The sequence below is a fragment of the Ptychodera flava genome, chromosome 4, assembly GCF_041260155.1.
Source record: "Ptychodera flava strain L36383 chromosome 4, AS_Pfla_20210202, whole genome shotgun sequence".
Lineage (NCBI taxonomy): Eukaryota > Metazoa > Hemichordata > Enteropneusta > Ptychoderidae > Ptychodera > Ptychodera flava.
The window spans coordinates 30,880,173-30,907,653 of NC_091931.1; the positions used below are offsets into that span (position 1 = coordinate 30,880,173).

The 27,481-nt window shown below is 38.2% G+C and overlaps 1 protein-coding gene across 1 annotated transcript; it reads left to right on the plus strand.

Moving 5' to 3' along the window:
* The first annotated feature begins 2,977 nt into the window (after positions 1-2,977).
* Positions 2,978-25,788, plus strand: LOC139131469 (acid-sensing ion channel 4-B-like). The gene is made up of 8 exons (XM_070697522.1): positions 2,978-3,334; positions 9,399-9,942; positions 11,722-11,820; positions 12,852-12,999; positions 14,122-14,178; positions 18,983-19,139; positions 20,120-20,211; positions 20,510-25,788. Exons 1-8 carry the CDS (start codon positions 3,048-3,050, stop codon positions 20,626-20,628), a joined length of 1,503 nt encoding a protein of 500 aa, XP_070553623.1. The 5' UTR covers positions 2,978-3,047; the 3' UTR covers positions 20,629-25,788.
* The last annotated feature ends 1,693 nt before the right edge of the window (positions 25,789-27,481 follow it).

Below are 27,481 nucleotides of genomic sequence, written 5' to 3' on the forward strand. Positions count from 1 at the left end.
TGCCGGTGAATTTGTAAATGTAGAGAACATCCGGGCCACAATGCTGGATAATCGGATACATTATCAGTAGGCATAATCATCTGAGGGTATGACGTCACAAAAAAATCACTGGTATTAACAAAGCTTGACGGGCATGACGTCACAAAAAATCACTGGTATTGACAAAGCTATAACATAATATCCGTCATAGTGACAGGTGAACCATATGCTCTAAAGTAATCAATTACATGACGTGCATATAATTTTATTCTCCCCTCCAGTAGTATCAGCAATTCATGAAGAATTCTGGCAAAGCGTCACAGTTTCATCGTAACTGATGGGGACAACATACAACCATAGACAGTTTCTCTACTGTCCATGATACAATGTTCTGGTACAGCTTAGTCTTATCCCATTAAGCATCGCCAACCATCAAAACAAACTGATTGCATTACCGTTTACGGGCATAATGGGATCCTTTGAAACACACCGGTCTGTCGTTTTCACTCGGTAAAGTGATAGATTTCATTATTGGCCATTGTCACTGGAGCTGGGACACATCCTCTCTTGTGACAATAAAAGATTAAATGGGCAAATATACCGTCTTTGGAAGCCAGTCTCTGCAGCCATTTTGAATATTTTCAAAATGACCTTTTCCAATTTGGAATAGGATTCTACATTAACTATTTGGCTTTCGATGTTATACTGGTTGTTAACATGACGAAAGCTTTAAAACGTCTCAATGATCTATTTCTTTTTACAAAATCTAATCCTATACAATCCAAGGGAAAACCAAATCGAGGGGCTTTAATTTTCCGCCTAGTTAAAGTAAATCATACTCAGTTTGTTTTTGCAAACCTACAAAGAAAAGGGTCCTCTGTAGTTTACACGCGTCGCTTATAATAAAATTTAAGCTACAATGAAAAAAGGGCGAGAATATTTTCAATCGTATTTATCTTAGTCGGGCACGCTATTTTGCCAATGTTATAAACAGCTGGAGTAGGGTGACGACTTTGGCCAGCAAATTGAAATGTAGATTGTTTCCATGTATTCGTAATTGGAATTTATTGTTGTCAAAGACTTTTTTAAGTTAATTGCAGAAAATCGTCAACGAACAACCGCACTGCACAACACAGCGACATTTTAGATCATTTTTCATTCCAAAATCATGACACAACACCATGTGACAAACAACAAATGGCCGTGATGATGAATTTCTCTGTATTACGTCCATTTCAGATTTTTTCGTTTTGGTTGTTTGGGTTTTTTCTGTCGCTTGCCTTCTGGATTAGGTCAAATACTAAAATATATTGTTTCTTTAACATGCCTGTGAAAATTAGGGTAGATAGGTTGGAGAACATTTTTTGTCGGCATAGCCATACCATATAATTTAGAGAATTTACTTGAATTTTTTTTGAAAATGCGAAAAAATGTCAAGGGTCGGCAGGTTTTCTAGGGTAGTTCGGGTTACCGACAATTCACACATTTTTTATTTCGCCTTACCAATACCAAAACTTCTTGACCAAATGCCTAATATTAAAAACCATTAGTAGTGTATAGTAGTTGGTACTCCAGTTTTGTTACTTCCGATATAAAGATGTTGGTTGGCAAATGTTATTCAACTAGAACGGCTGCCGTACTTAAATGAATTTTCAACGAACGCAACGGGAGAGTCCAAGATCAGAAGACGAGAGCTCGCTTCCTCTGTCTGCATGAGATTAATTTCAGCATCATGGCAGTCATGCTGAGCGATATTATGTCAAAATGTAATTTTTTTATTGATTTGTTGATTTGTTTGTTTGTTTGTTTGTTTATTCGCTACTTTTATCAAGCGACCAACATACCATAGTGGTTTCTTCGATGGCTAGTGACGTCATTCCTTTAAGAAATCTAACCAAGATTCCGTTTCCTTGTCAAATACACCGACTTTGCCATCGGCAGTGTGTCAAAGGTTTTGACTGAATATCAGGAGTCAATTTTTCCCTTCGAAGGTTTGTCTATCACATCTGCCCACAGAGTGCCGACCGCTATTCAACAGGCATCGCTGTTAATCGACTTTTCTGCACTGAGTAAACTGCCTGACTAAGCTGATCTATTGAACATATCCATAATTTGATATCACAATAACACCGAATGGCGCTGTATCGATTTCTTGGGCCATGCATCTCTCCATGACTAATTCGATTTGTTAACTTTGCTGTGGCGATGGCTAATGCGAATCATGATTTCAGAACGTCCGTTAATCTTTTTTTCATTAAGTCACTGATCAAGAGGAATTGCCATAATGAATGTTACGTTACATTTGACCGACAACCGTATTGATCCGATTTACCCACATTACTTGTCATCATTTGTGGAGAGCAATAGACGGTAACATGGTCACCTGCCTCGCTCGACCCTTTCTGTCATCACCTTTTTGGAACAAGGACGATGGAAGGAAAGTTAAACTGAGACTCGCATATCATGATGATATCCAAAAACATCTTCTGTTTCAAATTTTCATTTTCATCGTGTTGTGACGAGTAAATAAGCATACGTGTAGGTACCTATCTCAAACATTTATAATCGAGTTGACAAAAATACAGTCAAGGTAGTTGTGTTCAAGCTTAGAAATTTGTATTTGACGGCGACTACCCTATCACGATTAGGAATGTATCAGGCGGTGCGGGTAGCAAACATTCCTGTTATCTGTCTCCATTAACAATGAAATAGGCCGTTCGCAATAGTCTGTTACACTTCAAAGCAACGAAGAAAGTACATTATTAATGTTTGCGCGAATTAGGGTAGAATACTGTAAATTATGTTGTTTTTGCTTTTGTAACTCTGACATCCGTGCTCCAAATCACCTTTCTCCGTGAGTAATTACGCATGCGCATTACCAGAACATCATTGCCTAAAACCTTGACAACGGCCAATCAGAAAACAGCGGTTTCGTTTTCCGAATGGCAAATTAAAGCAACCTCGCCTGTTTACCGCGTTTCTTTTTCAGTCCCCATAGTCTGTTCAATTTCGATTATCTCGTTCACGGTCACAGATACCGATCGCGACTCCTTCGCCGAGTTGAGGAAATGGGGGAATTCAACACAGACCCATGGTCCTCTCTTCCTGGCTATGTTCAGGAAAATGGTCTTCATCCAAAGAGAGATGTTTTCACAGTTTCGGGAAATCATGGTAAACGAGCCGGTGCAGAAACTCACGTTGTGGAGCGAAAGTGCGAAAAGTTTAAAAAAGATCTGAAAGTTAAGAGAGACCTTACTCTTTCGATGTTGAGGGCGAGAATCGACGAATATGCGAACGACACAACCCTCCACGGTTTGAAATACGCTGTCAATTCGAAGTACGGAGCTTTCAGAAGGTAAGTTATTGCAAAATTACTGAATGAGCTGCTAGTCAGACAAAATGGCACTAGCTCGACCACCCTGGAAATTCAATATACTGCAAGTGGTAATTTTTCGTCCAAGGTTAACCTCGTACAAAGCTGTGCTTCGTTAACACATGACAAAGTGAGTGCAACTATTTTTATCTTGAAATTGCGTAGCTCAGAATAAATACGACTGGGTTGACATTGACAGGTATACTGTACAAGCATAATCCATACAATCTAAACCGTGTTTGATGCTTGTTTTTCTAATACATATCCTCATATATTTTCAAATTACAATATTTCTCTCAGTTGCTAGCGTTGATGTAAAATATCAGATGCGAATCTTCGAACGTGATGATGGCAATTTCGGTACCGAACTAGAGCGAGATTCGGAGTCAATAATGGTCATTGAAATCGTCAGATCCAAATTATTAATATCAACAATTTTAACGTTTTTTACGCGTTCAAGGAAAGTCAGACAGGGTCCGGAGTAATGGATCAGGGGATCATGCTTACCTTCTAGTAAAGTTACCCGTCATTCATAGCCTAAATGTGTAGAACGTTCGCTGTCCTTTATTTTTTTTGATAAACGAATACGTAATCTTTCAGTTGTTTGTGTTCCTTGAGCAGTTTATATTTTTCATTACTAAACAAGAATGTTCTCGCTCATCGGTAAAAATAATATCTATCCTTGATGAAACTGAGGTGTCAGAGTTTGTCTTGACGCGATTTCCATTGTATAGCATATTTTGCCTTCCTCCGTAAACCTGGTATATGTTATGATGTATTTAGTCTGCATAAAGTCACGTTCTTGTCTTCTAATCGCGTTTCTTCTCGCTTCATCTCATGGATACTCTCCAAGGCCAAGAAAAATAAAAAGTTTGTTTCTCATCCTAGACATATTGCGAAAATGATCCGGTAACGCGGTTTTTTTTCTTCTCACTTTTTTATTCTTCAATCAGCAAGAACGCGTAAAAAAACATGAAAACAACAATGCACGCAGAGATAAATGCACAGCAGTGTTGCTTTGGTGTTTTTGTACAGCAACAGTTCTGTGGTTTGACTTTTAGTTCAGCAGTGCACAGTTTTGACAGTTTATATACAGTAACATATGTGTACAGTTAGTTCTGAATGGAATGTGTACAGTTCTGAATGGAATGTGTACAGTTCTGAATGAAATGTTAGTGTCAGTTATTTTGTTTACAGTTCTGTTTTTATTTCTTCATGAGCAGAAAAAGGGTTGACGCGACGGGTCTGAATTGACGCGCGCGAGGATGAGAAACAAACTTTTTTTCCTAACGCGCCCAGATTTGCGCTACGGAAAAGTCCCCGGACAATGGCTAAGGTGCATGCCGTGGGAGATCCGCAATACAAAAATAAGTCCACCGCAACTACATAGAGCTCATGTGTGAGCATACACCGCATACACCACATAGCTTATCCTGTGACTGGTTGTATCTTGTTACAAGCTCAGAGCGAAGGAATGGATAGAAAGCCAGTGATAGGCAGAGAAAGAGAAAACGGTATTGTTGAAGCACACGGTTTTTAAACCCATAGGCGTGATCACAATCATAGAAATGAATATGAACAAGAGATTAGGGGATTTATGAAGATAAATACCATTACATCTCTTCAGGTGATCTGACTGGCGAACGCTATTGTCATTATCGTTCGTTATGTTACCTATCAAAAAACGTTCGCAGCATATAAAGAACAACTGGTGTCTCTGTAGATACATGTCTGGATTATATGCAAATTGACTTCTAGTTCGAATACTGATGTTGTCATTAATAATGCAACATTTAATGCTTTGTCAATATGGTGTCAGCGATCGCTATAGATGTATGAAACCTTTATGTAAGATATTATGAAAGTCTTCACTTCAGTAGAGAATTGAGTCACCTCCATGACAGACCCGGTTTTAGATAGCATTTCAAAACAAGACAATCCATGATAAACAAGACGGCAGAATACAATGAACAACTTCTCGAGTGAAATAAAAATAAGGCAAAATATTAATGCCGAATAATGACTATTCTGAACACTTTTGTTACTTTTTTCTGTCTTAAGCTGTAATAAAAAGCATTGTAGACACCTACTATCACAGTGAGTGTCTATCCGCATCACCTTAACTGTGACAATACAGCGTACTTGATTAAAAGATTGGTATTTTGCGGCATATATGGAATAGTTACATAATTGTTGAAATTCCCATTTGGAATAGCATTAAAATATGCAAGTAAGCTTTAAATTTGCATGTGTCATCTGCATGCAGTAAGCTAAAACATGCCACTGTTGGCGTACACTAAGCTTCCTTAAATTTGCTTTCAAATAAAATTGTTGACGGCGATGTATGCACCACAGATCGCGTCATCATTACGTTCTAGTCACGTCTGAACATTAATAAATGTGGGCAAAGTATAGCTATTCTTTTTTTCTTTTTTTCTGTAAAAAAGTACAAAATACAGTAAAAGAGTAGTTTCATTCGGCATAAATGTAGAGTTTACATTGATAAGAAAATATCACGATTTTTGCTGTCGTACAGTATATGCATATCAACTTACCTAGGAAATGTAGGAACAATTATTGTTGAAACACTAAACGCGATGACGTAAATCTTTTGCTAACGACAGCGAGAGCCGATTGCTATTGCCGCCTGGGGTGACATCAAAGAGATGTCCTTTTCACGACCAATTACAACTGGAAAACTAAAAATGTGAGGCCATTTTCAAGCAAATTGATCACGGTCAAGTCCCTACATGTCAAGAGAACTCTTTCCCGTCCAAATAGCGGTATCAGAAATATAGGTTCAGAGACTCGGTTGTGAAGAGCAACATATTCGGAATCGAAGTGAGAATATTGATATGTAGTAAATTTATTGTCCCCGTCACAGAGAAGCCCGTTTTATTTCGAAACATTCTTTATGGCACTTCATTTCACTGTAGAAGCTATCGTGAAAGCCCGTTATGAGAATGAACACGGCGCGCTGTCGTTATAGATGAGATGGCACGTCGAACAGCTTGCATATAAGAACCGAAAGTAATAAATTATTCATCGATGCTTTAATTTCTCTTATAAACTCAGCTTCCATCAACATGCAGATAGGGGCATTCCTCCCGCCATTACTCTTAGAAATTGATTTCACTGTACATAAATTTAACGTACGCTTGACGTCAATAAATGTGTTTGAAAGAATATTACTCTTGTGGGAGGTTTTTGAAAAGTCCCGTAATAACGGGAAAACGAAGGGTTGTAGTTTGCCAGCAAAATTTACGAAAATGACATCATTATGACGTCACTGATTGTTCTGACAGAATACTACCGCGGCGGGCGGCAAATGAATGCAGTCATTCGTTAAGCACAAAGATTGATGTGGTCTACGTTGAGTCGGAGATGATTTGCAATGCTCTAGTCCTTTCTAGTGTCCTTTCCTTTTTAGCTCACGTGTGTAAACACGTGGGCTATTGTCATAGCGATGTCTGTCTGTCTGTCCGTGTGTGTGTGTGTGTGTGTGTGTTAGTGTGTGTGTGTGTGTGTGTCTGTCTGTCTGTCTGTCTGTTTACACGATAACTCAAAAACGCCTGAACGGATTCAAGTCAGATTGGGTACACAGGTACCATATGCTACTTGCAAGAACTGATTAGATTTTGGTTAGTGTGGCTTGCATATTAATGAAGTTATGCAATATCATTTTTTTCCGTACAATGGTTTCCTATGGAGACGGTAATGACAGTGTAGACATATATCAAGAAATACTGCACAAAATTTCATGAAACTTTTCACAGATGACAATCTCAGAACATTATGATGATACTGTGAGTGTCATGTCAATTGCCTTCTCATTTGCATATTTAATGAACTTTTGTTATTAGTGACATAACTCTGAAATTCCTGCACCAAACTTGATGATACTTGCAACAAATATTGATCTGATATATATCTAATTACATTTAGAAGCATTGGACAGTGTCAAGTTAATAAATAGGTCATTTGCATATTTTATGAAGTTTTGTAATTAGTCATATAACTTCGATATAGCTTCACCAAATGTGATGAAATCTGCTGCAGATACTGATCCGACTGATATCTAACTGTAGTGTAAAGCATTCAGAAGTGTGAAATTAATTAAGGGTTCATTTGCATATTTAATGAACTTTGTAATTAGGTATATAACTCTGAAATTACGGCACCCAAATCTTTAAAATTGGGTACAGATATTGTTTTGATAAATATCTAATTGTACTGAGAAGCATTTGGCAGTGTCAAGTTAACAAATAGGTCATTTGCATATTTTATGAAGTTTTGTAATTAGTGAGATAACTCTGAAATTCCTGCACCAAACTTGATGATACTTGCAACAAATATTGATCTGATATATATCTAATTACACTTAGAAGCATTGGACAGTGTCAAGTTAATAAATAGGTCATTTGCATATTTTATGAAGTTTTGTAATTAGTCATATAACTTCGATATAACTTCACCAAATGTGATGAAATCTGCTGCAGATACTGATCCAACAGATATCTAATTGTGGTGTAGAGCATTTACTTGTGTGAAGTTAATTAAGGGTTTATTTGCATATTTAATGAACTTTGTAATTAGTGATATCACTCCAAAATTACAGCGTTAAATTTGATGAAACTTGCTACAGATGTTGATCTGATAAATATCCAATTGTACTGAGAAGTATTGAACAGTGTCAAGTTAATAATTAGCTCATTTGCATATTTCATGAAGTTTTATAAGTAGTCATATAACTCCGAAATAACTGCATCAAATGTGATGAAAACTGCTGCATATACTGATCTGACAGATATCTAATGTGTTGTAAAGCATTTAGTAGTGTAAAGTTAATTAAGGGTTCATTTGCATATTTAATAAACTTTGTAATTATTAGGTAATTAGGTATATACTCTGAAATTACGGCACCAATTTTGTGAAACGTGCTACAGATATTGATTTGATAAATATTTAATTGTGCTCTGATCATTGAACAGTGTCAAGTTAATATAGGGATTATTTGCATATTAATGAATTTTGTAATTACCGGTTGTGATTTACTCTAAAATTACTGCATTAAATTAAATAAAACGTGCTACAAATGTTGATCTGATGGATATCTAATTGTCCCATGAAGCATTGAGCAGTGTCAAGTTAATTAACAGCTCATTTGCATATTAAATAAAGTTTTGTGATTAGTGATTAAAATCTGAGAGTACTGTGCGATGTTGATAAAACCTGCTTCATTTAGTGATAACATAAATCTTATTGTTCTGTGAAGCGTACTACTATTAATGAACCTGTTGTAAAACACGTGAGCATATTCAGTTCATATCTTTTTAATCTCAGTCACTAACTTTCCTACAAACACTCTTTGATTGGTTGTAGCTTGAGCAAAGATTTCCCTTCAAAATACAGCGTCACAGTACCGTACATTTCAAAACATAAAGTTCCCCTCGACGAATATCTCCGCCAAATCTTTTCCGTTGTGTTGATGTTGGCGTTCACGCGCCCTGTTGGCCTTGAGAGTGTCTTGACAAATTGCACGTGAATGTACCACTGCAAATTACACATATAGGGAGACTGGCCTGGCGAAGATGTGACCGAGTAGGTTGCCATACAAGCCGTTAAGTGTAGCTTAAAGGTATACAGTCACCTGTAATATGCCCATATATGGTCAAGGGGCGTTCCTTGATATTCAAAATGCTCATGTGAGGGTGCTGTTTTTAAAAAGCGGCCACCCGCTTAAAATCTGTGATTGGTTAGATTTGCTCTTTCAATGGTAACTGTGACAAAATTGGAACAGGTGACAGTGTACCTTTAAGTATCATGATCCACTTTTTGATACACATTAAGAATCATTAATTTTTAGACAATCTGTAGTCGCAAGTAGGTGCAACACAGAGCTTGGATCCTGAAATAGTAGTCGATAATAAGATCTTATCATCCCATCAAACATTCTCCCTTTTTGAAATAGTAGTCGATAATAACATCTTATCATCTCATCAAACATTTCGTCTCAATGAAACATTCTCTCTTTTTTGCCATCTAGAACTGTATGGGCTTTGGTGGTGGCGGTCATGGTGGCGATTTTCACTGCATCCATGGTGAATGCGTTCATGGAGTTCCAAAAACGCGAAGTGTCCACCGTGATAAAAATAAACTACGTCAGTGACTTGGACTTTCCCGCCGTAACAATTTGCAACTACAACCAGTTCAGAAAATCCGTCGTCAACGAGAGCGGCGAGGAGTTTTTGAAGTTAGCCTTTCCCATTTACGGCCCGGTGAATGTGTCAGGCATCGATTGGGATGGGGAGTTCAACGAAAGCCGGAATTACAATATGACTGAAGCAGCCATCCATTCGGCGCATCAGTTAGAACAAATGCTTATACATTGTAACTGGAAAGGGTCAGAAATATGTGGACCCGAAGACTTCACTCAAAGTATGACGGACTTCGGAGTTTGTTACACTTTCAATGACATTGTCCCTCCCAGGAAGGTCCAGCAGTCTGGTACATCGAGCGGTCTCTTCCTGAGGCTCAACGTTGAACAGGAGGAATATACAAGTAATGAAAACACAGGTGCCGGTTTCAGGGTGAGTGGACACACCTGGGGAGATATTTCCTCCAATAATCCGCAGTGTATCGCCTTAAGCGTCGAAGATATTTATAACTTTGAGCGGCACTCTTAAGGGACACAGCCGTCGGAACTGCGCTGAAAGGTCGTATGGGACCCATACGACCAATGTAAACACTGTACCCAAGGTACGGTGGTGATTGATGAAAGTTAAAACATGTCTGTCATAATCTACATCGTATAATTTTAATGTTGCAGCTATGATGATGAGGTGCATCAAGATATCGTGCACAAACTACATTGTTTGTAAACAAGAAACTCGCACAGGCGCAGTTCCGACGACGGTTTCCCTTTAATGTCTGTATAGCGGTGCAGATAACAGTATGATGTCAACAGCATTATTATATAAAAAAATTACCTCAAGTTCATTAATTTGGGAAGCCAAGTGAAATATCAAAACTCTTTAAGTGGTATAGAAAAATGGGCTCGCTAACATAATTTTCCTTTTTCATCAGGTGTTTTATTTTTAAATCAGATTTCAACCGACCCCTTTTAGAAAGTTTGATGATTTCCCTCTGTTTGTTTAATTTATCGACAGCTTCTTTTTGTACTCCCCGAAACATGTTGAAACACCTTCTTGTCAACTATGCGTGTAAAATGCAATGTTGTCGTTTACGTTTGAATCATTGTCCGGATGATAATTCACTGATAACAATACAGTCTACACATGTAGAGGCTGAGTTAACAAGCTGAATACTGTGTATCTCAATCAACAGGCGTGAAAGAAGTTTAATAGCATACTACATGACCGTGAAGATGTCGGACAAGAAATTTTAATTGAACCGATAATCACTAGCGACCGGAAACTATATATCGTATGATAGCAATCGATTTTACTCGCTATACGTGTGCTACAACATTTTGCTGTTTTAAATTGACTTACATGTATCATTTTTTAGACTCACTATACAAAAATGACTCTTCTCTTCTCTTTTTGAAAGGTATTCTAAGTAGCCAACACAAGTTTCCAACGTTTCTGTAATATCAGGCAGATTTACGATTTCACATGGATAACCCCGTTGTCATTGTTCAAGCCATTTTCCCCTGAAATATCAATTTCTCTTGTGTAATGTTGCTCTTTTTTAGTAATTTCTGTTCAATTATTCCAAGTCTAGTTTGAAATATTTTGTTGAGTAATTATTTATCCTTTCTCCTCAGTAACAACCTCAAATAACATCATGATCACAGATGTTGATGCATAGTGATATCGCTGATAATAGCTAACCATACCATGTTTAAAAATAATTTTGAAAAAGATTACCAGCAAATAATAATGGGTTCTTATATAGCGACATATCCACACGTACATGTGCTCAAGGCGCTTTACAATTACCCCTTGTCACTGGACCTAATATGATACCACTCAACTCCTGGAAAGCAAACGACAACTCACGTGTGCAGCCAATAAGCGCAACAGAGCCAAACGCACACATTACAACCACTGTCCTACCAGGTACCTGGGTGGGGAGAAGTAAAGAGGAATAAAGTACCGTGCTCAAGGACACACCATGGCCATGCCGGGGCTCGAACTCACCGTCCAGTGATCGTGCGTCCACTGCTTCTAGCCACTGGCCCATGATGCCTCCTGAAATGTGATCATTATCGATTAACTGAGATGTGTAGACATCAAATAACCTGCATGCAGCGAACATTGCACATTCTTAGCTTTTATATCAAGAAAGAAGGAGCGTCTTCAACAGTTTTCTATTTTTTTTACTTTCTTCTTATGTGTCCTTAGGTCATGGCTCATCCACAGGGTCAAAGTCCGCTGGTGAAGTTGCTGGGTTTTGCAATTTCGCCCGGCTACGAGACGCTTGTTGCGATGAGTCACACAAAGGTAGGTACAATGCACTTGAGGTAGTATGCGTCTTGATAGTAAAAGACCTAAACTTTTGCTCGAACTTTCCCCAAGGAATCTTTCAGCCATTTTCTTTTAAAACCAAGAATAAAATTCAGGGGTCACCGTGCAAATTTTGGCATAAGAGAAACAAATTATTCAAGATTAACAGGTATTTGAAATTCAAAATGGTTGCCGTCCATATCGAAAATCTCCGATTTTCAAAAAACGAAAACGATGTCAAATTTTATTACACATAGAGCTTTAAAATGAGCAAGTGGTAGATCACAAACTATTTGTAAAAGTTTGAGAGTCTGAATATCTATACCCGAGGCCCATCTTACTTTAACTTTTTAATAAGAACTTGCCTCCGATGTTCCCACTAGGTACAAGTTAAGTACCATATATAGACACACGCGTATCGAACATGATGCAAATGTATGAGCTCCTGGTAACGCGACAAATCATTGAAGATGGCTTGCCTCTCGAAATATGAAGACGTATTTTTCCTGAAGCTTTGAACAACGCTCGGAATAAAAATCAGGGGTCACCGTGCAAAGTTAAGAAATAGTCGAACAAATATCAAAAATTAGCCGGCTTTTGAAATTAAATATAGCAAGCATCACTTTGTGAACTCTAAGTTAAGTTGAATTTTTGGCCCAAGTAAAACTATGAAAACAAATGTACCCCACGTTTTTGACAAGAAATTCCTAATGATAGGCCAATTATTATAGCATACGTAAGTTGCTGTTTTAAACTTGGGTCGCACAGCCCTTATGAAAGTATTGGGAGTACCTTTCATCCACTAGGGGGCTGTAGGTATAAAAGAATGATGAAAATCTAAATTTGCATGCATATTGGAAACTGTGCCCTTGTATACGTGCATATTGTCCAATAGTCAATAATACCATTGCGTATTATAACTGGAACCCCATAGGTTACAGCAACAGGTGCCCGGTAACCCTCTAGCATATCAAAGTGAAACAGCGGTAGAATGTAAACCTCACGATCAATTTCTTTTCATTTCGTAGACAGAAAGTAAGCCGTACCCGTACCCTTCAAATTGTTCATCGAGGCCACTGAAATATTATCAGAAATACACCCGCCCTCTATGTATGATGGAGTGCATTACAGATGAAGTGGTGGAGAGGTGCGGATGTCGGAAATACACTTTACCGGGTGAGTCGTCTCCTTATTGACTTCTACAAATCTTGCCAAGGATTGGCTGTAATTTATCGGTTTTTACCTAGGCACAATATATGTTATACATCGATTGTTTTGAACGGCATGTCTTTATGAGCACAGCGTCCTTTTACCATTTATGAACAATAGACTTCGTTGGTTTGAACAGACCCTCGTTTTTCTCGAGGGTCTATGGTTTGAAGGGAAATGCGAGGAAAACACCCAGATGGAGAGGACGGCACAGCCATTAGAAGCTATGTACATATGCACCTCATGTTGACTTTTGACAAGGGAATCTCAATGTAAACTTTTTAACACTTACCTCTCGGACGATTTAAGCTTACATCCATCATTTTAATTTGTAAGAAATGTAAATTTATGGAGCCATAAGCTTATTTGCACCATTATGTAGACGTTTGACCCCCTATTTTACCAAATGTTGTAAAGTTTCTTCTTTGTAGTTCGAAATGTCGAAGGTACACCTCACCCCCGACTTACAACGAACGTAAAAATTAAACCAGGTTGTGGTGGTCCGCTGTGTACAATATGAATACGCCTGAATCTCTATCATTGGCAAATGATTAAAGCCACAATAGCTGCCAATTTTATGCATTATTTTCATGATTTTATTTTCAAACCAAAGTTGGTTCGTGGAAATGTGCTAACTGAAGGACGTGTATAGAAGTATCACTGCTTGCTTGGACCATGCCTACACGTTTTAACAGGTTAAATGATAAACGGGTGCCGCACTCGTAAAATGGCGCCCCTAAGGAAAAGTACAGAAAATGCAGTATTTCGTGAACATACACATCGTGATCATTCAAGAAACAAGCATGATGTCATTTACTTGAATGCACAACTCAAGATGGCCGACATTTTGTTGTCGTAACCTTTATTTTTTCTGTCACGTAATTAGCTTTTGAAAATGGAGGGAAATCTAAAATGATCTTAAAACTTTTGACTTTACATACCACTTTTGACACTTATGACGGTGTCATACACTTTCTCGGTCGTTAATGGGTCTTATTCAAATACAACTCTTAGAAAACTGAGGATATTTTAGATCGGTTTTTGTGGCTTTAAGTGATGAATATAAATGTTTGGTCCTTCTTCCCACAGGCACAGCAAGATCTTGCGGTCCAGAAGAGTGGCTTACTTGCGTTGAACCACTTTTAAGTGAGTTACACTTTGTCTTTGACGTACCAAATCGAGATTTAAGGTTTATGCAGTTTTGATGTTAAGGTAGTATACGCCTCGAAAGTAAAAGATTCAAACTTTCCTAAACAAGTCATTTAACCGATATATTTCAAAACAAAGCCAAGGGTCACCTAGCTGCAATAATTGTAGCCCTTGGTTGGTGTGGGGATTGGGCTTCTGTCGTGCGGCTCGCGCCTTGCCCCAACCAGGGCTACAATTTCTCCCTATACCTGCTAGTGTAAAAGCTGCAGTGCGGGTCTACACTGCATGGTCAAGGCACACACGGGGCCGCATTATTAGAGAATCTCGCCTTACCGTGTGCAAATTTCACTATAATCCTGCTTCCGGATAATGTTAGAGCCCTTGTAACTCCTATCGATGGTCAACTTTACTCCTTGCAGCTGAAAAATGACAGTTTAATGACTCAGGCGCGAAGTCAATTCGAACTGGACCGCCGTCGTTGAACTCTGTACCCAGCCGACTTGTACCATTACATTTTAGGGGTGGCCGACAGGTGTGAGGGAGCTGAATGAGCATGCTTACGGGTAGCCCTAAGAGCCCTACACTGCATGCCTCCGGAGCCAAAGCCGGACACTCTTGCCATACTCGTAGGACTAGCTTATGGGATTGAAAGGGGTGGGTAATTTCATGACAATATATAACTCTTGGTGAATAAAGAGAGATACTTTTGCCGAAGTTCAACTACTCATTTTAATTAGTTCAATAAATCCTGTGCTCTATCTTCCCAACTTTCTCAAATAAGTTCGTACTAGTTCAATAAATCCTACACGGGAGCGGGTCATTTGAAGCAGTTTAATAGAACTTCGTGTCCATGCACATTGTTCAGAGGCGTGTGCCTAAGTTAAACTCCATAACTAGTTCAACTTTCACAACTAAGTTCAACCATCCACCTCCATGGTACAACTACATTAACAAGATGCCGCTGTTGTTCAATGTGGAAAGAGTGGTTCCAAGCAAAATCTGTTCGACTAAAAAGGTCACAATGTGTGAAGTGGGATGCCAAAACGGCATTCTTGTACATGACGGCGTGACTTTGAACATTTTTTTTTAAAATCGGATATTTTCCATCTAGTATCAAAGTTTGACATATCGACGATTTCGGGATTACTGTGAAATCGCCGATCGACACTGGACTCAGCACTCTGCGTCTGTGAAATCGCCTATACTTACAGAATATTTATCGGCGATTTCCGGACTCTAGACGATACTACAATGACTAGCCTTGTGCCACGGCACGCCGGGTCTGGGAAATCGCCGATAGTGCAGCTTTGCCAAATACTTTGCTATTTGTATACAACACGTAGGTATTTTACTGTTTTTGTACGGTCGTAGCATTTCTTAACTCATTACACAAACGCGGATTACATTCCAGGTTAATTTTCTCACATGACATTTATGCAGTCTCGCTTCGAATCATAGTGAACTTTACAGTGTGCATGATGAACTCAGTATGGAAATAGCCTAATATAGCAACGACTTCCTCCAATCTGATTAAAATCAGATGTAGAGTACGGCGACGTCTTCTTATGCGTACGCGGTATTCTCTCGCTGTCGCGTAGTGAGAGGCGACAGCGAGAGGTGACCGCGTACGCATAAGAAGACGTCGCCGTACTCTACACCTGATTTTAATCAGATGGACTTCCTCCATCCGTTTGCTCATGACTACTTCAATAATGCAGTGTTTATCAATTTAAAATTTCGGCATTTTCTTGTCTGTCAACATACATCTTTATGATGAAGTAGGCCGGGTTGTATGAGGATTTCTTTAAATCATTTTCACATCTGTGCTTTTTCATGGATACATCTTTCTTTTTGTAACAAATTCCTTGTAATCAGCATGTTTTACATACATGCTTTGATATTGACCTCAGCAGTTTTTGAATAAATCTGATAAAATTTGAAGCACCGTAGTAGTAGTAGTAGTAGTAGTAGTAGTCACAGTAGTAGTAGTATCTATTTAAAGCTTCCCATTTTTACACAAAGTTGAGAATGTTCCAGACTAATTAAACTCATGTCATGATGAGTGTGGGGGGGGGAAATAGTGTGGGGAGGAATGACATACATAACATGATCAAAAACAGAAGTGGACCAAAAATGGACTCCTGAGATACACCGCACCAATCGACAAAACATGAGCGTGTACACCTAAATAGCTAACATTGACTTCTTCCTGTAAGGTCTGATCGAAACCACTTCAGTGACAAATCAGAAAACATGTACACAGAAAGTTCGCTCAGCAAATGTTATGATCAACGATGAAAAAAATCTTTAAGTATATCTAAAAACAATTATCTTCATCTATATTCTGTAAAAGTATAGACCCTGGTCAGTTAACTTGACTAAAGCAATGTGACAAGAGTGATGTTGTCTGATGATTGTGAGTTGTGACAAAAAAGATTAAATGCATAAAACTGTAAAAACTAATATAAACATGTTTTTCTAGTATTTTAGATAGAACTGGTAGAAGGGAGATAGGCCTATAGTTGTTAACATCACTCTTAGAGCCTCCCTTATGAATCGGAACTATTTCAGCACATTTGAAACAGTCGGAAAATGTACCATTATAAGCTTCAAATTAAAAAGAGTCGCGAATATTTGTCAGACATTTCACCACTTAACAGCTCTGGCCAAGCGCCAGTCTGGCTCGAACTTCGCTACTAGATGATACTAGAGTTTGTTAATTAGGCGGGTAAGTATCCGATATATATCGAAGATTTTATAGCCTTAGAGATCTATATCGTATAGTATAGTAGCCGTAAATATCGATTGGATATTTTATAATTATATTGCGGTGTCCTCTTGTTGTCAGAGCATCTGTATAAAATGGCAAAGACGAGACGACAGACTTTGCATGGCGTGAATATCTCTTTCACTTCTTAGGAAATAAAGATGGCAAGTTCTTCAATGGTCACTGGTCTCTCTTTGCTTTCTCAGCGATAGTGGTATTCTAGCAGTAATTGAAAGGAGCAAACGGTCCTATGACCTTTTTCAATCCTCCGAAAAGATAGCGTTAAAATAACAACAACTATACTGCCACTAGCGCGCTACTGTACTGCTGGTGCCACCGTTTTCATTAGTCCCTCACACCTGTCGGCCACCCCTAAAATGTAATGGTACAAGTCGGCTGGGTACAGAGTTCAACGACGGCGGTCCAGTTCGAATTGACTTCGCGCCTGAGTCATTAAACTGTCATTTTTCAGCTGCTAGGAGTAAAGTTGACCATCGATAGGAGTTACAAGGGCTCTAACATTATCCGGAAGCAGGATTATAGTGAAATTTGCACACGGTAAGGCGAGATTCTCTAATAATGCGGCCCCGTGTGTGCCTTGACCATGCAGTGTAGACCCGCACTGCAGCTTTTACACTAGCAGGTATAGGGAGAAATTGAGCCCTGGTTGGGGCAAGGCGCGAGCCGCACGACAGAAGCCCAATCCCCACACCAACCAAGGGCTACAATTATTGCAGCTAGGGGTCACCGTGCAAATTTTGGTCCCGTAGAAACAAATTACCATAAGTTTACCCATATTTCGAAATGGCCACCATTCCTGTGTTAATTCCACGGGAAAAAACGAAATATTCGATTTCATCCAAGATCTTCAAAATGAGCTAAAACGGGTGATAGATCAGAAAAACATAAAGATTTGAGAGCCGGAGTATCTTTCGCAGAGGCGCACTCTGGTAGAACGCACCTCGGGGACAGACATTCGGACTCTCAAACTTTTACAACTCTCTTCTGATATGCCACTTGTTGGGGTTCATTTTCAAGCTCTTGGTGTAAGAGAACTTTTCACAGGCTTAGGTTTTCGAAATTCGAAATTTTTTATTTTTCTTCATAGAGTTAACACAGGGATGGCGGCCTTTTTGAATATCAAATATCGGTAAATCTTGGGCTATTTGTTTATAGTACCAAAATTTGCACGGTGACCCCCGATTTTTATTCTTGATTTTGAAAGAGAATGGTTGAAAGATTCCTTAAGGAAAGTTTGAGCAAAAGTTTAAGTCTTTCACTTTCGAGGCGCATGTACCTTAATGACATTTATAGCTCTGGGATACGCAATTTCCATTTTCCTAGTGAACCGTTGTAACATTACATTGAAATGAAAGACGTTGTTGATGTGTATGATTGACATGATATTCCATCGACAGGCCTGAATAAAGATTAAGCTCTACGTTACTGACTGTGCCAACAATTTTGATGCTCTTATTGCCGAGTTTAAAATTGCCACAACTTACACAAATTACATCCTTTTCATAATAGGCCTAATAACCATTTTCTGTAAATTGCAAATAGCAAAAATGTAGTATTATCAAAATCAACAGATTTCTATTCATCGGTTAACCAATTACTAGTTATATAAGTATTAAAGATTCAGTTTCAGAGATGAAATGGTCTCAGGTGCAATATTAAGCAACCAAGCAAAGAACCGTTGGTAATCGAGATTCTCCGTATCTACGCCCTCAACGTCGCTTAATTTCACTGTTCACTGAGTAAATGCCCGCCATCAAAACTAGCAACATTGGATATTATGATGAATCTATTGCATGCCATGGTTCTACATAGTATGCAATAATGTCTACGTCACAGTAGTGTTTAATACAAAAGATAAGATGTATTCCGACGATGGCCTCAAAGAATAACCCCGGTCCCTCCACGTAACCAATACACTGTCTTTCATTAACCGGCGTGGTTTCCACTATGACCTAAACTAGGACTACGGGGAAATGAGAAACAATTTATTCTTTCGTGTCTTGAAACTTTCAGAGAATATTACAGCAACTGGGCAGAACTGTGATTGCCCAACTCCGTGTGAGCAAGCTGTTTATGATACAAAGGTGTCGGCAGCGTACTGGCCGTCAGAATACGTCATGCAGCAGATTCAAGAGCAGTACAACATTACCGATGCTATGACATATGTCAGGTATTAATTAATGGTTACTAGCAAAATGAACAAAATTGAATGACGTGGATGTGTACCAAGGTGTCATGGAGTGCCACAGGTCGATTAGGCATTATTTGTGATGATTTACCTATAATTATCATAACAAATGATTATGAATATTAATAAATTATTGATATGAATGTTACAGAATATCAAAATTTTTTTACAAGCAATGTCGTCTCCTTTGTAAATACCGTCTGGAAACCCCATTGTTGTGATAAACCCCATTGTTGTGATAATTATGATTATTAATAAATTATGATTGTGTCTGGAAACCCCATTGTTGTGATAATTACGATGATTAATAAATTACGATTACGATTTTAAAATCATATTTTACACATTGTAATCTGCTTATGTGAACAACCCTCTGGAAACCCTTATATAGTTTCACAATCTATGCCAAAATATACAAGTGTCACCATTGCTTAGGTTCAGTCTACGCGAGAGTTACCATTGCCCAGGTTCAGTCAACGGCGAGAGTTACTACACAGTGTATATACATCATCATAATTATCACAACAATGGGTTTCCAGACGGTATTTACACAAAGTACATGACACTGTATGTAAAAGAAGTTTTAATATTCTGTAACATTCATATTAATGATTTATTAATATTCATAATCATTTGTTATGATAATAATAGGAAAAATCATTACAAATAATGCCTAATGGACCTGTGGGAGTGCCTGTGTGTGTGTGTGTGTGTGTGTGTGTGTGTGTGTGTGTGTGTGTGTGTTGCGGGGGTTTAGTTGGGGGGTCGGGTTTTTTATTAGCTGTGCGGCAAATTTTAGGTGAGATCCAGATCTGACGATTTTAACAAGGGAGATCAACGTGCACTCATTAAGATGCATGTACGCCGGTTACGCAAGGAACATAAGCCACAATGATTATCTTGTTATGTCTGGGGATTTCCTTGACAATTTCCGTTTCAAATTTCACTCCTGTTTTTTGTAGGAAAAATTTTCTTGATGTGTGGTTTTATTTTGAAGAGCTGAGTTTCACAGAAATACAACAAGTACAGGCCTATACGTCTGCAAGCTTACAGAGTAAGTAATCTTAAAATACTAATTGCACTTTACTATATCCACGTGCAAAGTAGTTTAATTCAGAAGACACTAAATTAAGATAACGCTCAATTTTTAATAACGTAAATGTAAACTAATTTTGAAGATTTTACAGGAGGTATGATTCGCTAACTAATATTCGGACAACTGTGTGGACAACTTGTTAAAAAAAAACGACGGTTTGACGGTTAATTGTGAAAATGTGTGTGTAAATGATAAATGGGGCAGAGAATCCGGCTAGTAAGCTGATGGCCTTAACTTATGCTTTCCCTTCGAACAGGTGACATCGGTGGATTTCTTGGACTCTTTCTGGGAGCCAGTCTGATAACTGTCATGGAATTTATTGACTTCATCATACTGAACTGCATCAAGAAGTATAATATCATCACTCAAAAATAAAAATTGCAGCGACTGATTGGACAATACTAGAGGTCACGTGTGCTCATAAAAATATTGTGATTGTGAGAAAATGAATGCAATCGTGCCCTTGTCAACAATACAAATGAGGATTGCATCATAATGTATAGTACCAACAGTGACACATTAAAGCACTCATATCATCTTTGAGCCGTGTCAGGGAACCTTGAACATGGTCTTTTCGTGGAGTGCTATCCTGCCTGACAGAGGCCAGAGTCTGCGAACTGGAGCAATGCTAACAAGGAACTCAGTTACTCAGTTAGCATAATGTCATTTACAAACAAAAAAATAGTGATTTAGAGTATTGAATACATACATGAAATGCTTGCGATTAGCTTTTTTGTCCTTGCACTCGGCTTTATACATTGTACCTTGCACGCTAATCATTATAAGCTTCAGCTCAAAAATTATTCAGAACTAAGATTTTATTCAATTTTCTTTAAAGGTATACTGTCACCTGTTCCAATTTTGCCACAATTACCATGGAAAGAGAATATCTAACCAATCACAGATTTTAACCGGGTGGCCGCTTTTTAAAAATAGCGCCCTCACATGGGCATTTTGAATACCAAGGAACGCCCCTTTGACCATATATGGGAATATTTAGATTACATGTGACTGTATACCTTTAAGATGAAGAAACCCTAACAAAGCAAAGCGTGTTATCGATCAATCTTTCTTTGGAGACGCGGTTGTCGTTGTATGCACAAGGTCGTGAATTTTTGAAAGGTCGAATTTGTTCGTACTAAGACAACGCGCTAGGATATTCGGTTAAATATCGTAGGGCGAACAGTTCGAAGGTTAGACAGCAGTGGGCTCTTTTACCTTTCCTTAGAATTACCTTTAAAACTATCACAGGTGACAATGTACTTACTGTAAGATATATCGTATCGAGTAACCGCAAAAGAAATTCTAGGGGGTTACTTTTGAGTCGTTCGGAGACACTTCCTTATACGTTTTATCTAGCATCTATTATATCTGCACTGATTTTGATATACCCGCAGAAGTTTCAAAAATTCTTTATGAAAATTAGTACAATATCTATATTCATGACATGATGGACGCCTTGTTATTTTGTTGTGATGATGTCTACACGAATGTATTATCTATAATATATTGAATACTGTAGATCAATTATATGATTACCTTTGTTACGTTGGCGATGTGCGATTTAAAAATCGTTGTACTCCATTTTTGCTTATCAAATACATGCTCGGTTCACATTCAGGCAAGGGTCGCCCTAATGGCGCAAGACTGTGAGAAGAAACAGTTTGGTCCGCGTGTAGGGAGCCTTCAGTAATTACATGGGGGTGGGCCGGGGGATTGGGCGAGGGTCACTTTTTAGAAAACTGTTTATGGGGGAGGGTCACTTTTTATAACCCTATCCTGGGGGAGGGTCATTTTTGACTGAGGCCGATTTTACAGCCTAACCTTTGATTGTCCATGTGATATTTCCTGAATAGGAAATAACCGATGAAATACGCCAAATCTTTTAAATGCATACACATTATCCACAAGCTTCACGAGCAAAGAAGATGCAGTGGTATCCTACATTAATCACCTTGAACAGTTAAACTGATGAAAGACAAGAGACAAAAACATAATGGGACAGGTGGCAAAGTGTATAGCAATTATCAAACGTCTATAAATGCACAGATATTGTTAGTTTTATATTGGAAAAAAATTGTTCATAGTTTCCTCATAGACTACATAGTGAATCAACATTTCGGTGAAATTCCAAAATCAAATTTCTTGCACACACATTGACTTGTAACCACCCCAGTCTAATCAAGTATATTAAAACGAATTATCAAATGTCTATAAATACACATTTAGCTAGTTTTGTATTGGAAAAAAAGTATTGATAGTTATCTCATAGACAACCATGTATGGTGAATCAACGTTTTCGATGAAATCCAAAAAGCCAATTTCTTGTACACGCATGCACGTTTTACTTCCAACTTCAAGCAACGTACATTTACATATATTATTAAACATATATAATTCTACAAATATAGCTTGTTTTGTGGGGGGTATTGTTAATAGTTTGCCTGAAAAACTCCCATGTATTATGATTTGAAATTTTTGGGTGAAGCATAATATCAGCCACATCTTGCCTTCTTATACTGATAGTTGCCCAAAACATGGTGACCCTCTCGCAAATGCATGAAATACCATGTCCCTTCAAAAACGCTTGCATGATAAATTATGATCCTCCTCCAAAAAAGCCAGCCCTACCCCATGTAATTTCTGTCCCCAATTTACATAACAATTACACAAATTGTTATGTAAATTAGCTGATACCCTTTCAGAAATTCCTGAGAAGAATATTGCAGTGGTCTGGGGAGGGTCAAGTTTTAGAATGTCGGACAGGGGAGGGTCACACTTTAGACATGAGGATAGGGGAGGGTCGCATTTCACGGTACAGGTGTGCACTGATTTCCCCGGCCCACCCCCTGTAATAACTGACGGCTCCCTTACAATGCATTTGAATCCTCCTCCTCTCGGTCAGTCATCGATCATGCTCTGTAGGCTAACTGTTAGACCGTCAACTGGGCCAAGGGCTGAACTAAGTCGTTCACATTTTTGTGGTTTTTCTGTTGTTTTGGTATTTTTCTAACTGGGGCCGACTTAGAGACGACCTACAATCTGTAGTGTCATGTAGTGACTGTCAGGAATCAGTATTTTCAGTTTACTTTGAACGAGCTACTTGGTTGCTGACCAAGGGTAAGGGAGTTAGGGATTCGTTAGGGAAAGTTGCCAATATCGCAGTGCTAAATATTCGACAAACGATAGCTGTCATGAGAAACGCTACGACACTCAATTTTTAAGCGTTTGTATATGCCAAATATCACAGCACAAACTGATGCAGATTCAGATTCGGATTCAGAAATCTTTATTATCTCCTACAGAGAAATTTACATGTGGTTTTTGACACCAATCACACAATACAACACAACAATTGTAAAACACAGCAAAACATTATAAACACAATTTACTTGGTATTACCCTAATTTTACTTCAAGTTGTTTAAAATTGAAAAGAAATTCAGAATAAAACTCAACTTGTTTTCACAGCTCTACACTTTGGAATCCGTTCATGTATTCTCTTTAATCTACCGTCGTCGCAGTTAATGACGTAACCCTTATTTTTTAGACATCTTCTTATTTCCAATTTTTTTTTGTGGTTACAAGACGTTGACAAACCAAACTTATTTTATGACGAATCTTTTTTAGAGAATGATTTACCTATGGTTTATATGTCAATGTCACAGCATGGATTATTGATGATACCTTATTCCCACTATTACTCTTTGAAGTCACTGTTTTTGAAAGACTTTCTCTCAAAAGGACAATTAGAGTAAGAATTGGTAGTACTTACCTTTATTGCCGAATCAAGCACAGATTGCTGTACCATTTCAGAAATTTCAGAGCAATAATACATATTTTCGGTGTCAGAAAAGGAGTATACGACGTAATGTATATTTTGATTTTGCAGGATCAATACAGATAATCTCAAGGATCTTACTTTAAACTTAGATTTTTCTATCCGTATTTAATATTAATCGAAGCATGTTTCTTGGATTTCAATATTATTTCGACATCTATGGTAAAACCAGTTTCATTTCGGGGCTCTTCCCCGTATTACAAAGTTTCATTTTATGAAATTGTACATTATGATATAGAAGTTACACGATGTATTTATATTTGTATCAATGAAATTGTACATTATGATATAGAAAGGTGATGTATTTGTACACCTACACAATCTCTGTAGCATTTAATGTTATGTAAACATGGGCATTATGAGCAACTGCCCTTAAACGATAGGACACCGCAGCTTCTCGACATTGTAATTCTTCCTTCCTTGACAAAAATACGTAACTTTCTATTTAGTCGCTTTCAACTTAAAAAGTTGTTGATTTTGTAACAGAGAGTTAAGGCAGTATGGCCCTTTGAAGTGAAATATTTAAACTGTCGCTCAACCATTGCTTTTGAAATTCTTTATTTCAAAAGCAGGAATAAAAATTAGGGTCAAGTGCCAATTTTGGTACTAGAGAACTCCCCTAACATTCAACGAAGAAGGAAATTCAAATGGTCCATCACTACGTCAACTCTCAGGGAAAAAATAGATTTCCGGCTTTCACAGAAGCAAGGCGGCGAAAACTTAAATTACTCCACGATCTTGAAAATGAGCAAACAACCAGCACACCAGCGAAGGATTGTAACAATCTGAGAGTATGAATATCTGTCCCGGAGGCGCATTGCAACTTAATGAGGCATTTTTTGAAGTGATTGTAAGTGCTTGTAAAACTATATACTTTCTCGTCATTGTTCTTCTTCTCTTGCATATGTGCACTGTAGCTCCACGATGGAGTAACTGTATGGTCTTGGCCTCGCTTTAGGTTTACTGACAGAAAAAGGACATACGCATGCCAGGTCCATCGATGAAAATTAATCTTTAAATTTAAATAAATCGCTGTATTTATTCTGATGTATATTTGTTGTTGCTGTTAAAGGACTTGATCCCCGGAGTATGCATTTGGTTCGAATGAATTGGGTTTTTTCATCCAAATGTACGCACTTTCATGTCCAGGGTTTCTGGAATCACGATGAGTATGGCTCAAATGACAGTCAGTATCCGACTGAATTCAAGACACAATCATGTAGTAGTCTGTCCAGTCATTCACCCCATGAACAGCAGAGGACGAGCCAGAACGTCAAACAATAAAATGCAGAATCATAAATATGATGTGACTTTGAATTTTAATCACCCATCTCCTATTTAAAATTACCTTCGCTGCATTTAAGTTTAGTTGCAGTTCCACCAGCGTGCATTACCGACGCAGACCGAGCCTTTCATTCAGACAAACAAAAGCTTTGAAAAGAAAGGAAGGTGGAATTAAAAGTTCTCAAATTCTTAAATTTAGTATCATTCACTTGGTATAGTTTGCGCAATCTGACTGAATAGGCTATACTTAAATAAATTTATTTGCCTTGCTAAATCCAATAGGCATGCACATGTACGATTATTTTGATGGGCTGTATTCCGCTGCTGAATTAGCAGTAACACAGAATTCAATTCAAGTTCGTGTCGTTTCGTAAAGACATCGCTTCAGATATTTCGACACCACTTTAAGTGACGCATAAATTTTCTTTAAGAGTTTGTGATATTCTAATTTGTAACAGTAAAGGCCCTTTCGCTGCCTTTTTAAGTGGAATAAATCCCAGACGAATAGTATTGCGACAGCTGTAGTCTTTTGATTTGTGCAGATTTGTGTTCTAAGACGCCGACTCAAGAAATGGTGAGAGGAAAGACAATATTGAAACACATATATGATTTTATCTAATTGGATGTCCGTGACTATTTTAGATTTGGGATTTGCATGGGCATCAGGGAGAGAACTGCGAGTTATGGATGAAAATGATCCGAAACTAATGAAATGTATGACTGGGCACTTGATATATCTACCAACTATACTGACTGCTACAAAAGTCAATTCCCCTAAATTGCATTATTGTTCTGATACTATAGTATCACGAACCCACAGTTGCACACGTATAATTATATACACTGATACGTCTGTTATCCAGCAGTTCGGCATTTATAACTGTGTAAAGCTGCACGACTGTAAGACACGGTAGCTGTGGACAAATCTTTCAAATCTACAAGTATTTTCTTGCATTCTCGAATAGTAAGGTTTATTGACATTGTAAATTGCCCATTCATTGAGAAAGTCCTTGTATCTGACATTGATTGGCAATTCAGTTGCAACACTGCAGTGCTCTAAACTGCACGCCCAATTACGCATGGACTTACTTTCATGTCTTCAGCTTGTTACGAAGAAACACTATCCATTTGGAAGAGGAACTTTGATCCTGTCTCTTTGAACTGCATACAAATGACTTTATGCCTTTGCATACTCTGTCTAATATCACTGTCATCAAACTGCTACGTGCCCATTCCACCCTGCATCTTTGAATATTTGGTAAACCACAGCTGACCACCCCAAGCTTAATTGACATTATTAAAATGAAAATATCGGAATTTCCAAAGTTTATTTAATATGGAGATAGTAGATCTTAAAGACTGCCAAAACCCAAGCTATACCAACGCCCCATTTGTCGGGAAATTTGGAAATTCGACGAAAATGCAGAGACACAAGGAGGAATCAAGGCAGGGGGAGGCGGGGAAAAGGATCAGAAGAGGTTAAAGTGTCTACTTTTAGAGAAAGGATAGACAATGTTGCTTGTGAGGCTATTCCTCCTCCATGGTTTGAGATATGCCGTTTGTTCAGACATTCTGCTGGTAGAGTAGAGAATTAATTTTACTGAGGCAGTGATTTGATATCAGAAGAATGAATATGGTGACACAAATTGTGGCCGTTCATCTCATTTGAAAGAGAAGATTCGATGAGAATGAATTTTCAATGATGCCGGATGAACGATTGTTGTAACAGAGACACCTGCATAGACAGAGCGGAGTCAGTATATGCATGGACATACCACTGTGGTACGTCCATGGTACATGTTAACAACTTCAACCCACATGATACGTTGAAATGTTGCTTGCATTAGAAACTTTACAGGCTACCTATAACAACACTCTGTGCAATGCTGTCATATGCAAGAACTTGCCCCTGTAAATTTGTATATAATATGCCATAGTCAATTTCTCTACTGTCGGTCAGGAAGATAGATGAAGTGTGTCATGAAGTAAATGTTGATCGGCCATATCCGCGTAACAGTGTTCGTCCACGAGTTGCTCGAAAACAGTATCTTTCCCAGGCTACATGCCATTATGCTCTCGGGGTTACAGTAAGGGCAAGTCTACA

Bases quoted from the DNA above. Each gene is read 5' to 3' on its own strand.
- LOC139131469 (XM_070697522.1), top strand. From the start codon at position 3,048: ATGGGGGAATTCAACACAGACCCATGGTCCTCTCTTCCTGGCTATGTT. The intron at 3,335-9,398 runs GTAAGTTATTGC...TTTGCCATCTAG, and splicing joins AAGTACGGAGCTTTCAGAAG to AACTGTATGGGCTTTGGTGG. The intron at 19,140-20,119 runs GTATTAATTAAT...TGTTTTTTGTAG, and splicing joins GATGCTATGACATATGTCAG to GAAAAATTTTCTTGATGTGT.